General features: G+C 52.0%; 1 protein-coding gene across 1 annotated transcript in view; it reads left to right on the top strand.

The window, feature by feature from the left end:
• LOC116937976 (intermembrane lipid transfer protein VPS13C-like) overlaps positions 1 to 13,880 on the top strand; it is a 70,215-nt gene that overhangs the window by 14,949 nt on the left and 41,386 nt on the right. The window contains exons 7-11 of the mRNA XM_076057108.1: positions 2,748 to 2,854; positions 5,497 to 5,556; positions 7,338 to 7,400; positions 8,710 to 8,790; positions 12,342 to 12,399. Of these exons, the coding sequence (XP_075913223.1) occupies positions 2,748 to 2,854; positions 5,497 to 5,556; positions 7,338 to 7,400; positions 8,710 to 8,790; positions 12,342 to 12,399 (369 nt within the window). The remainder of the gene's footprint in view (positions 1 to 2,747; positions 2,855 to 5,496; positions 5,557 to 7,337; positions 7,401 to 8,709; positions 8,791 to 12,341; positions 12,400 to 13,880) is intronic.

The following is a 13,880-nucleotide window of genomic DNA, read 5'->3' as shown; positions in this document are numbered from 1 at the left end:
ACAATCATGGGGGTGGACAACCATGGGGGTGGACAATCATGGGGGTGGACAATCATGGGGGTGGACAACCATGGGGGTGGACAACCACAGGGGGTGGACAACCACGGGGGGTGGACAACCACAGGGGTGGACAACCATGGGGGTGGACAACCATGACAGGGGGTGGACAACCATGGGGGGTGGACAACCATGGGGGGGTGGACAATCATGGGGGTGGACAACCACAGGGGGTGGACAACCATGACAGGGGGTGGACAACCATGGGGGTGGACAACCACGGGGGGTGGACTACATGGGTGGACTATAGTGTTGGACTACATGGGTGGACTATAGTGGTGGACTGCATGGGTGGACTATAGTGGTGGACTACATGGGTGGACTATAGTGGTGGACTACATGGGTGGACTATAGTGGCGGACTGTAGTGGTGGACTAAATGGGTGGACTATAGTGGTGGACTACATGGGTGGACTAAATGGGTGGACTATAGTGGTGGACTATAGTGGTGGACTACATGGGTGGACTATAGTGGTGGACTAAATGGGTGGACTATAGTGGTGGACTAAATGGGTGGACTATAGTGGTGGACCACATGGGTGGACTATAGTGGTGGACTACATGGGTGGACTATAGTGGCGGACTGTAGTGGTGGACTAAATGGGTGGACTATAGTGGTGGACTACATGGGTGGACTAAATGGGTGGACTATAGTGGTGGACTATAGTGGTGGACTACATGGGTGGACTACAGTGGTGGACTACATGGGTGGACTATAGTGGTGGACTATGGTGGCGGACTACATGGGTGGACTACATGGGTGGATTATAGTGGTTGACTATATGGGTGGACTATAGTGGTGAACTACATGGGTGGACTATAGTGATGGACTACATGGGTGGACTATAGTGGTGGACTACATGGGTGGACTATAGTGGTGGACTGTAGTGGTGGACTACATGGGTGGACTACATGGGTGGACTACATGGGTGGATTATAGTGGTTGACTTAATGTGTGGAATATAGTGGTGGACTATAGTGGTGGACTACATGGGTGGACTATAGTGGTGGGCCGCATGTGTGGACTATAGTGGTGGACTACATGGGTGGACTATAGTGGTGGACTACATGGGTGGACTATGGTGGTGGACTACATGGGTGGACTCTACTGGGGGCGTGCGGCGTCTGTAACTTGTGTGTTTCTCTCCCCCTACTGCTGACACCTGGAGGAGGAGGAGGTGGTGGTGGTAGTGGTGGAGGTGGTGGTGGTGGAGTAGGTGGTGGAAGTGGTGGTGGAGGTGGTGGTGGAGTAGGTGGTGGAGTAGGTGGTGGAGTAGGTGGTGGAGGTGGTGGTGGAGGTGGTGGTGGTGGAGGGAGATTCAAAAAGCTCAGAAAGTTAAAGAGATTTAAAAAGCGTCCTAAGGGTGGAGGTGGTGGTGATGGTGGTGATGGTGGAGGTGGTGGTGGTGGACGTGATGGTGGTGGTGGTGGTGGAGGTGATGGTGGACGTGATGGTGGAGGTGGTGGTGGTGGTGGCCCGGACGTCACAGGTGAGACTTACCGTAGCGGGGGCAGGGGGTGGGGAGGGCTACCTGGGGGATCTTTGTCTTTGTGTGTAATCACTGGGGGAGAGACAAAGACGGCCGGGCGTGGTGCTGCTGCTGGCCACAGTGCCGGTACCCTTCATAGGTGCTGCCCTTGCCCCTACAGCCCTGCTAGAGGCTACCTGGGGGAGCTTTGTCTTTGTGTGTGAGACACTGCACTTGCCCCTACAGCCCTGCTAGAGGCTACCTGGGGGATCTTTGTCTATGTGTGTCTAACACTGCACTTGGCCCTACAGCCCTGCTAGAGGCTACCTGGGGGAGCTTTGTAATGATGTAAGTGCAGATTCATAACCATGATGGTGGTGGTGGTGATGATGGTGGTGGTAGTGGTGGTAATGGTGATGATGGTGATGGTGGTGATGGTGATGATGATGGTGGTGATGGTGATGATGATGATGGTGGTGATGATTGTGATGATGATGATGATGGTGGTGGTGATGTTGATGGTGATGATGTTGTTGATGGTGATGGTGGTGATGATGATGATGGTGGTGATGGTGGTGATGTTGTTGATGATGGTGGTGGTGGTGGTGATGGTGGTGGTGGTGATGATGGTGATGGTGGTGATGATGATGATGGTGGTGATGATGGTGGTGATGATGATGATGGTGGTGATGATGATGGTGATGATGGTGATGATGGTGGTGATGATGGTGGTGATGATGATGGTGGTGATGATGATGATGGTGGTGATGATGATGGTGATGATGGTGGTGATGATGATGGTGATGATGGTGGTGATGATGGTGATGATGGTGATGGTGGTGATGATGATGGTGATGATGGTGGTGATGGTGATGATGATGATGGTGATGATGGTGGTGATGGTGGTGATGGTGGTGATGACGATGATGATGGTGATGTTGATGGTGGTGATGATGGTGGTGATGGTGGTGATGATGATGATGATGGTGGTGATGATGATGATGGTGGTGATGTTGATGGTGGCGATGGTGGTGATGATGATGATGGTGGTGATGATGATGATGATGGTGGTGATGGTGATGTTGATGATGGTGATGATGGTGATGATGTTGTTGATGGTGATGATGGTGATGATGTTGTTGATGGTGATGGTGGTGATGGTGATGGTGATGATGGTGATGTTGTTGATGGTGAGGTTGGTGATGATGGTGGTGATGTTCAGGCAGCAAGACATCAGAGAGTGATTCGTTTGTGGAGAAGCTGACCACACAAATCTTGAGGAATCTGCAGCTCAAAGTCAGCCGGATTCACGTACGGTACGAAGACAACGTGAGTAATGTATCATCATCATCATCATGATCATCATCATCATGATCATCATGATCATCATCATCATCATCACCATCAACATCATCATCAACATCACCATCATCACCATCATCATCATGATCATCATCATCAACATCATCATCACCATCATCATCTTCACCATCATCATCACCATCATCATCACCATCACCATCAACAACATCATCACCACCATCATCATCACCATCATCACCACCATCACCATCACCACCATCATCATCACCATCATCATCACCATCATCATCACCATCATCATCACCATCACCATCATCAACACCATCATCAACAACACCATCATCAACAACATCACCATCATCATCACCATCATCATCACCATCATCATCACCATCATCATCAACATCAACAACATCAACATCAACAACACCAACAACATCAACAACAACATCATCATCATCATCACCATCATCAACAACATCACCATCACCACCATCATCATCACCATCATCATCACCATCATCATCATCAACATCACCAACATCATCATCAACATCACCATCACCATCATCACCATCATCATCATTAACATCATCACCATCATCACCATCATCACCATCAACATCATTAACAACATCATCATCATCATCAACAACATCACCACCATCACCACCATCACCACCATCATCATCAACAACAACATCATCATCAACAACATCAACATCACCATCATCATCATCAACATCAACAACATCATCACCATCATCATCAACATCACCATCATCATCATCAACAACAACATCATCATCAACAACATCATCACCATCATCATCACCATCATCATCACCATCATCAACAACAACAACATCACCATCAACAACATCATCACCATCACCATCATCATCACCATCATCATCAACATCACCATCATCATCAACAACAACAACATCACCATCAACAACATCATCACCATCATCATCACCATCATCATCACCATCATCATCACCATCATCATCACCACCATCATCATCAACATCAACAACATCACCACCATCAACATCATCACCACCATCACCATGAACAACATCATTAACAACATCAACAACATCACCATCATCACCATCAACAACATCATCACCATCACCACCATCAACAACATCACCACCATCAACATCATCACCATCAACAACATCATCATCATCACCATCATCACCATCAACAACATCATCACCACCATCAACATCACCATCAACATCACCACCATCATCAACATCATCAACAACATCACCATCAACATCACCACCACCATCACCATCAACAACATCATCACCATCAACACCATCACCACCATCACCACCATCACCATCATCACCATCAACATCATCAACATCACCACCATCACCAGCATCACCACCATCACCATCAACATAATCACCACCATCACCAGCATCACCACCATCACCATCAACATCATCACCATCATCACCATCTACACCATCATCAACATCACCATCACCACCATCACCACCATCATCAACATCATCATCATCACCACCATCACCACCATCATCACCATCAACATCACCATCACCACCATCATCATCATCACCATCACCACCATCAACATCAACATCATCAACATAATCACCGCCATCACCACCATCACCAGCATCACCACCACCACCATCACCACCATCACCACCATCATCATTACCACCATCATCACCATCACCACCTTCACCACCACCATCATCATCATCACCACCACCATCACCATCAACATAATCACCACCATCACCAGCATCACCACCATCAACATCACCATCACCACCATCAACATCATCAACATCACCATCATCCCCACCATCAACACCATCACAATCATCACCATCATCATCAACATCATCATCACCATCATTATCACCACCATCAACATCACCATCACCACCATAATCACCATCACCACCATCACCATCACCACCATCATCATCACCATCATCACCATCAACATCATCAACACCATCAACATCTCCACCACCATCAACATCACCACCCCCATCACCCCCACCACCATCACCACCATCACCACCACCATCACCACCATCACCACCACCATCACCACCACCACCATCACCACTACTACCACCATCACCACCATCACCACCAGCACCACCACAATCACCACCATCAACGCATGTTGCTGCTGCTGATGATAATGATGATGTTGATGATGTTGTTGCTAGTGATGATGATGATGTTGATGATGATGTTGTTGCTACTGATGATGATGTTGATGATGATGATGTTGATGATGATGTTGATGATTCTGTTGATGATGTTGCTACTGATGATGTTGATGAAGATGATGTTGATAATGATGTTGATGATGATGTTGTTGCTACTGATGATGATGTTACTAGTGATGATGATGATGTTGATGCTGATGATGTTGATGCTGATGATGATGATGTTGATGATGATGATGATGTTGATGATGTTGATGATGATGATGTTGATTATGGTGGTGATGATGATGATGTTGATGATGATGTTGATGATGATGTTGTTGATGATGATTTTAATCCTGCTGCTGCTGATGATGCTGCTGATGCTGCTGATGCTGCTGATGATGATGTTGATGATCCCAGGTCACCTACCCGTCCCGTGCTATCGCTGTGGGCATCACGCTGGGAAGTCTTAGTTTCCAGGTGACGAGAATCACACCATCATACCATCACCATCACACCATCACATCACACCATCATACCATCACCATCACACCATCACATCACACCATCACCATCTCACCATCACCATCACACCATCACCATCACACCATCACCACCATCACCATCACACCATCACATCACACCATCACCATCTCACCATCACCATCACACCATCACCATCACACCATCACCATCACACCATCACATCACACCATCACCATCTCACCATCACACCATCACCATCACACCATCACCATCACACCATCACACCATCACATCACACCATCACCATCACACCATCACCATCACACCATCACCATCACACCATCACATCACACCATCACCATCTCACCATCACCATCACACCATCACCATCACACCATCACCACCATCACCACCATCACACCATCACCATCACACCATCACACCATCACCATCACACCATCACACCATCACACCATCACACCATCACCATCACACCATCACCATCACACCATCACCATCATCACCATCACACCATCACACCATCACCATCACACCATCACACCATCACCATCACACCATCACCATCACACCATCACACCATCACCATCACACCATCACACCGTCACACCATCACCATCACACCATCACCATCACACCATCACACCATCATCACCATCACACCATCACCATCACACCATCACACCATCACACCATCACCATCACACCATCACACCATCACCATCACACCATCACCATCACACCATCACACCATCACCATCACACCATCACACCGTCACACCATCACCATCACACCATCACCATCACACCATCACACCATCATCACCATCACACCATCACCATCACACCATCACACCATCACACCATCACACCGTCACACCATCACCATCACACCATCACCATCACACCATCACACCATCATCACCATCACACCATCACCATCACACCATCACACCATCACCATCACACCATCACACCATCACCATCACACCATCACCATCACACCATCACACCATCACCATCACACCATCACACCATCACACCATCACCATCACACCATCATACCATCACACCATCAACATCACACCATCACACCATCACACGATCACCATCACACCATCACACCATCACCATCACACCATCACACCATCACCATCACACCATCACACCATCACACCATAACCATCACACCATCACCATCTCACCATCACACCATCACCATCACACCATCACACCATCACCATCACACCATCACACCGTCACACCATCACCATCACACCATCACACCATCACCATCACACCATCACCATCACACCATCACACCATCACCATCACACCATCACCATCACACCATCACCATCACACCATCACCATCACACCATCACACCATCACCATCACACCATCACCATCACACCATCACACCGTCACACCATCACACCATCACACCATGACCATCACACCATCACCATCACACCATCACCATCACACCATTACACCATGGTGATGGTGATGTTGTTGTTGTTGATGTCGATGTTATTGCTGATGTTGTTGATGATGTTGATGTTGGTGATGTTAATGTTGACGTTGTTGTTGGTGATGTTGTTGTTGATGTTGTTGATGTTGTCGATGTTTCTGTTGATATTGATGTTGTTGATGATGTTGTTGATGTTGATCTTGTTGATGTTGTTGATATTGATGTTGTTGATGTTGATGATGTTGTTGATATTGATGTTGTTGTTGATGTTGTTGTTAACAGACAACAAACAGCAACTGGGTACCAAGTCTTCTTCATGAAACAGATGAACTCGTCTTTAACAAGGTGATGGTGGTGATGGTGGTGATGGTGGTGGTGATGGTGGTGGTGATGGTGGTGATGGTGGTGATGTTGACGTTGATGGTGGTGATGGTGGTGATGATGGTGATGATGGTGGTGATGATGGTGGTGATGGTGGTGGTGATGGTGGTGATGATGGTGGTGGTGGTGGTGATTGTGATGATGGTGGTGGTGATGGTGGTGTTGATGGTGGTGATGGTGGTGAGGGTGGTGGTGAGGGTGGTGAGGGTGGTGATGGTGGTGGTGATGGTGGTGATGATGGTGGTGGTGATGGTGATGATGATGGTGGTGGTGATGGTGATGGTGTTGATGGTGGTGGTGGTGATGATGGTGGTGAGGGTGGTGAGGGTGGTGATGGTGGTGGTGATGGTGGTGGTGATGGTGGTGATGATGGTGGTGGTGATGGTGGTGAAGGTGGTGATGATGGTGGTGGTGATGGTGGTGATGGTGGTGATGTTGACGGTGGTGATGGTGGTGATGATGGTGATGGTGGTGGGGGTGGTGGTGGTGATGGTGGTGATGGTGGTGATGGTGGTGGTGATGGTGGGGGTGGTGGTGATGGTGGTGATGATGGTGGTGGTGATGGTGGTGATGATGGTGGTGGTGGTGGTGATGGTGTTGATGGTGGTGGTAGTGATGATGGTGGTGAGGGTGGTGATGGTGGTGATGATGGTGGTGGTGGTGGTGATGATGGTGGTGGTGATGGTGGTGAAGGTGGTGATGATGGTGGTGGTGATGGTGGTGATGGTGATGGTGGTGATGTTGACGTTGATGGTGGTGATGGTGGTGATGATGGTGGTGATGGTGGTGATGATGGTGGTGATGGTGGTGATGGTGGTGATGATGGTGGTGGTGGTGATGGTGGTGATGGTGGTGATGGTGATGATCGTGGTGATGGTGGTGATCGTGGTGAGGGTGGTGATGGTGATGTGTGGTGATGGTGGTGATGGTGGTGGTGATGGTGGTGATGATGGTGTTGATGTTGCTGATGATGTTACTGGCTGCTGCTGCTGATGATGATGGTTACTGATGATGAAGCGCTGCTGATGAGGATGATGAGTGTTACTGTTGATGATGGTGATGATGATGGCTACTGATGATGATGTTGCTGATGATGATGCTGATGATGATGTTACTGATGATGATGTTACTGATGATGATGTTGCTAAGATGATGTTACTGATGATGGCTGCTGCTGATGATGATGCTGATGCTGCTGCTGATGATGCTACTGATGATGCTGATGATGCTGCTGCTGATGATGATGTTACTGATGATGATGATGTCTCCACAGCTTGGCCAGCAAGACAGTTTGGCTGTTTATTGTAACATCAACGGGGACCTCATCTCTCAGAGTAGTCAACAACAAACTCTGGTGAGCATAGCTACTCACCACTACTCACCACTACTCACCACTTCTCACCACTACTCACTCACCCACTCACTCACCCACTCACTCACCCACTCACTCACCCACTCACTCACTCACTCACCCACCCACTCACTCACTCACCCACTCACCCACTCACTCACTCACACACCCACTCACTCACTCACCCACTCACCCACTCACTCACCACTACTCACTCACTCACCCACTCACTCACCACTCACTCACTCACCACTCACTCACCCACTCACTCACCCACTCACCACCCACTCACTCACTCACTCACCCACTCACCCACTCACTCACTCAAACACCCACTCACTCACTCACCCACTCACTCCACTACTCACCACTACTCACCACTAACTCACTCACTCCCACTCACCCACTCACTCACCACTACTCACCACTACTCCACTCACCCACTCGCTCACCACTCGCTCACCCACTCACCCACTCACTCACTCACCCACTCACCCACTCACCCACCTCACTCACTCCACTCACTCAACAATATAATACCAGCACTAATACACACCCTCATCACCACTAATCACTCATCACACACCCACTCACTCACCCACTCTCAATACACCCATCACTCACTCACTCACTCACTCAGCTCACTCCACTCCACTCACCACTCAATCACCACATTCACCCACCCACTCACTCACTCACTCACCCACTCACCACTCACTCACTCAAACACCCACTCACTCACCACTACTCCCACTACTCACCACTACTCACTCACTCACCACCAACTCACCCACTCACTCACCACTACTCACCACTACTCACCACTACTCACTCACCCACTCGCTCACCCACTCGCTCACCCACTCACCCACTCACTACTCCACCACTCACTCACTCACTCACCCACTCACTCACTCACCCACTCACTCACACACCCACATACTCACTCACCCACTCACTCACTCACCCACCCACCCACTCACTCATCCACTCAATCCACTCACCCTCACTCACTCACACACCCACTCACTCACCCACTCACTCACCCACTCACTCACCCACTCACTCACTCACACACCCACTCACCCACCCACCCACTCACTCACCCACTCACTCACCCACTCACTCACTCACTCACCCACTCACTCACTCACCCACTCACTCACTCACCTACTCACCCACTCACCACTACTCACTCACCCACTCGCTCACCCACTCACACACTCACCACCACTCACCACTCACCCACCCACTCATCCATTTCACCACCCACCCACTCACTCACCCACTCACCCACTCACTCACTCACCCACTCACTCACCACTCACCACCCACTCACCACTCACCCACCCACTCACTCCCCACCACTCACTCACTCACCCATTACTCACCCACCCACTCACCCCTCACCCACCACCTCACCACTCACCACCCACTCACCACTCACCCACCCACTCACTCACTCACCCACTCACTCACCCACTAACCCACTCACTCACTACCTCTCACTCACTCAACCCACCACTCACTCACTCCTCACCCACCCACTCACCACCCACTCACCACTCACTCACTCACCCACCCACCCATCACCCCACTCACCACTCACTCACCACTCACTCACTCACCCACCCACTCACCACTCAGTCACCCACTCACATCACTTCACCCACTCACCACTCACTCACCCACTCACCACTCACCATACACCCACTCACCACTCACCACCACTCACCAACTCAGTCACCCACTCACCACTCACCACACACCCACTCACCACCCACTCACCACCCACTCACCACCCACTCACCACCCCACTCACCACTCACCCACCCACTCACTCATTACCCATTCACTATCACTTACCCCACCCACTCACCCACTCACCCACTCACCACCCACTCACCCACCCACCCACCCACTCACCCACCCACTCACTCACCCACCCACTCACTCACCCACCCACTCACCCACCCACTCACTCACTCACTCACCACTCACTCACCACCCACTCACTACTCACCCACCCACTCACTCACCACCCACCCACTCACCACTCACCACCCACCCAACCACTCACTCACCCACCCACCCACTCACCCACCCACCCACTCACTCACCCCACCACCCACCCACTCACTCACTCACTCACCCACCCACTCACTCACTCACCCACCCACTCACCACTCAATCACTCACCCACTCACCACCCACTCACCACTCACTCACTCGCCCACCCACTCACCACTCAGTCACCCACTCACCCACCCACTCACCCACCCACCCACTCACTCACCCACTCACTCACCCACCCACCACTCACCACCCACCACCCACCCACCACTCACTCACCCACCCACCCACCCACTCACTCACTCACCCACCCACCCACTCACCCACCCACTCACCACCCACTAACTCACTCACCCACTCACCACCCACTCACCCACCCACTCACCACCCACTCACCCACCCCACTCACCACCCACTCACTCACTCACCCACCCACCCACCCACTCACCCACCCACTCACCCACCCACCCACCACTCACCACCCACCACCCACTCACCACTCACTCACCCACCCACCCACTCACCCACCCACTCACCCACCCACTCATCCACCCACCCACTCACTTACCCACCCACTCACCCACCCACTCACTCACCCACCCACCCACTCACCACCCACTCACTCACGCACCCACCCACTCACCCACCCACCCACCCACTCACCCACCCACTCACCCACCCACCACTCACCACCCACCACCCACCCACCACTCACTCACCCACCCACTCACCCACTCACCCACCCACCCACTCACTCACCCACTCACCCACCCACCACTCACTCACCTACCCACTCACCCACCCACCCACTCACCCACCCACCCACTCACTCACCACCCACCCACTCACCACCCACTCACCCACCCACTCACCACCCACTCACCCACTCACCACTCACTCACCCACCCACCACTCACCACCCACCCACTCACCACCCACCCACCACTCACCACCCACCCACTCACCACCCACTCACTCATTCACCCACTCACCCACCCACTCACTCACCCACCCACCACTCACCACCCACCCACTCACCCACCCACCCACCCACCACCCACTCACCCACCCACCACTCACTCACCTACCCACTCACCCACCCACCCACTCACCCACCCACCCACTCACTCACCACCCACCCACTCACCACCCACTCACCCACCCACTCACCACCCACTCACCCACTCACCACTCACTCACCCACCCACCACTCACCACCCACCCACTCACCACCCACCCACCACTCACCACCCACCCACTCACCACCCACTCACTCATTCACCCACTCACCCACCCACTCACTCACCCACCCACCACTCACCACCCACCCACTCACCCACCCACCCACCCACCACCCACTCACCCACCCACCCACTCACCACCCACCCACCACCCACTCACTCACCCACCCACTCACCACTCACTCACCCACCCACCTACTCACCACCCACCCACCACCCCCTCTCTCTGGCTCTCCCCAGGAGCTGCTGAAGCAAGGAGTGGCAAGCTCCTCCCACGTCCCTCCACTGTACCAGTACAGTACGTACAGTGTGTACAGTGCACGGCGCTGAACAGTGCGTGCAGGGCATACAGTGTGTACAGTCCGTCTCTGTGTGTCTGTGTGTCTGTGTGTGTCTGTGTGTGTGTGTCGGTGTGTGTGTCTGTGTGTGTGTCTGTGTGTCTGTGTGTGTCTGTGTGTGTGTGTCGGTGTGTGTGTCTGTGTGTGTGTCTGTGTGTCTGTGTGTGTCTGTGTGTGTGTGTCTGTGTGTGTGTCTATGTGCCTGGGTATTTTGTGCCATCGGACACTCCACCCCCACAACTCCCAATCGGTGATGGAGCAGTTGTGGAGAGAGTGGAGAGTTTCCCATACCTGGGCAGTGTGCTCATGACCGGCTCCAGTTTAACAGCAGAGGTCTCACTCCGAATCAGTCGAGCGGCAATATCTTTTCATCGGTTGCGTAACGCTGTGTGGAAGCTACCTGGTCTGTCGCTCCGCACTAAGCTTCAGGTCTTCTCGGCCACGGTCATTCCCTCCCTTCTCTACGCTTGCGAAACATGGACCCCCCTAATGGAACATCTTCGCCGGTTAGAAACATTTAGGCTGGCCTGCCTACGATCCATCCTGGGTTTAACCAGACTGGATTGTGTGAGGAGCTCACAAATCCTTGAAAGATCTGGGCAAGGTCCCATCGGTGAGCTCCTCCGGCAGGCAAGGCTGCGATGGCTGGGTCATGTAGCCCGCATGCCCAGCCACCGCATGCCGAAACAGCTTTTGTTCGGCCGGATTGAGGGGGCTAAGCGGGCGCGGCACGGGCTAGAGAATAGATGGAGTGACGTGGTACAGGAGGACGTGGAGCTGAGTGGACTTGCCGATGAGACTGGTACTAGCGGTGTCAAGATCGGCCTCTGTGGAGGAGGCTCGTGAAGGATGCTACTGGGCAGTTGGAGGCAGTCGCCCTCCAACAACAACGGAGGGCGGAGGAGCGACGCTCACAACAACGAGCGGAGCGCTGGGTGGCTAAAGCACAGCAGGTTGGCACAGTAGGGGGCACAGGTGGTGCATCAGCCAGTCATCTCAGTCATCTCAGTCATCTCAGTCATCTCAGTCAGTCGACCCGTGGCACCTGGATCTGCCCCGTGACCTCCTGCCAGCGGGCGTTCGACACTTCACGTGGCCTCAAGGTGCACATAGCCTGGCACAAGCGTCGTGGTGACGTCACCGCCACTTAGTGGCGAATGGCGGTTGTTGTTGTCTGTGTGTCTGTGTGTGTGTCCGTGTGTCACTGTGTGTGTTTATGTGTCTGTGTGTGTGTGTCTGTGGGTGTGTCTGTGTGTCACTGTGTGTGTGTCTATGTGTGTGTGTGTGTGTCACTGTGTGTGTGTGACTGTGTGTGTGTGTCACTGTGTGTCACTGTGTGTGTGTGTCACTGTGTGTGTCACTGTGTGTGTCACTGTGTGTGTGTGTGTCACTTTGTGTGTGTGTCACTGTGTGTGTGTGTCACTGTGTCACTGTGTGTGTG

Source organism: Petromyzon marinus, chromosome 79 (genome assembly GCF_048934315.1).
Source record: "Petromyzon marinus isolate PM22_M1 ecotype Great Lakes invasive population chromosome 79, UKy_Petmar_22M1.pri1.0, whole genome shotgun sequence".
NCBI classification, from domain to species: domain Eukaryota; kingdom Metazoa; phylum Chordata; class Hyperoartia; order Petromyzontiformes; family Petromyzontidae; genus Petromyzon; species Petromyzon marinus.
Note: the sequence above shows the minus strand (reverse complement) of the source record. Positions and strands in the feature narration are given on the sequence as shown.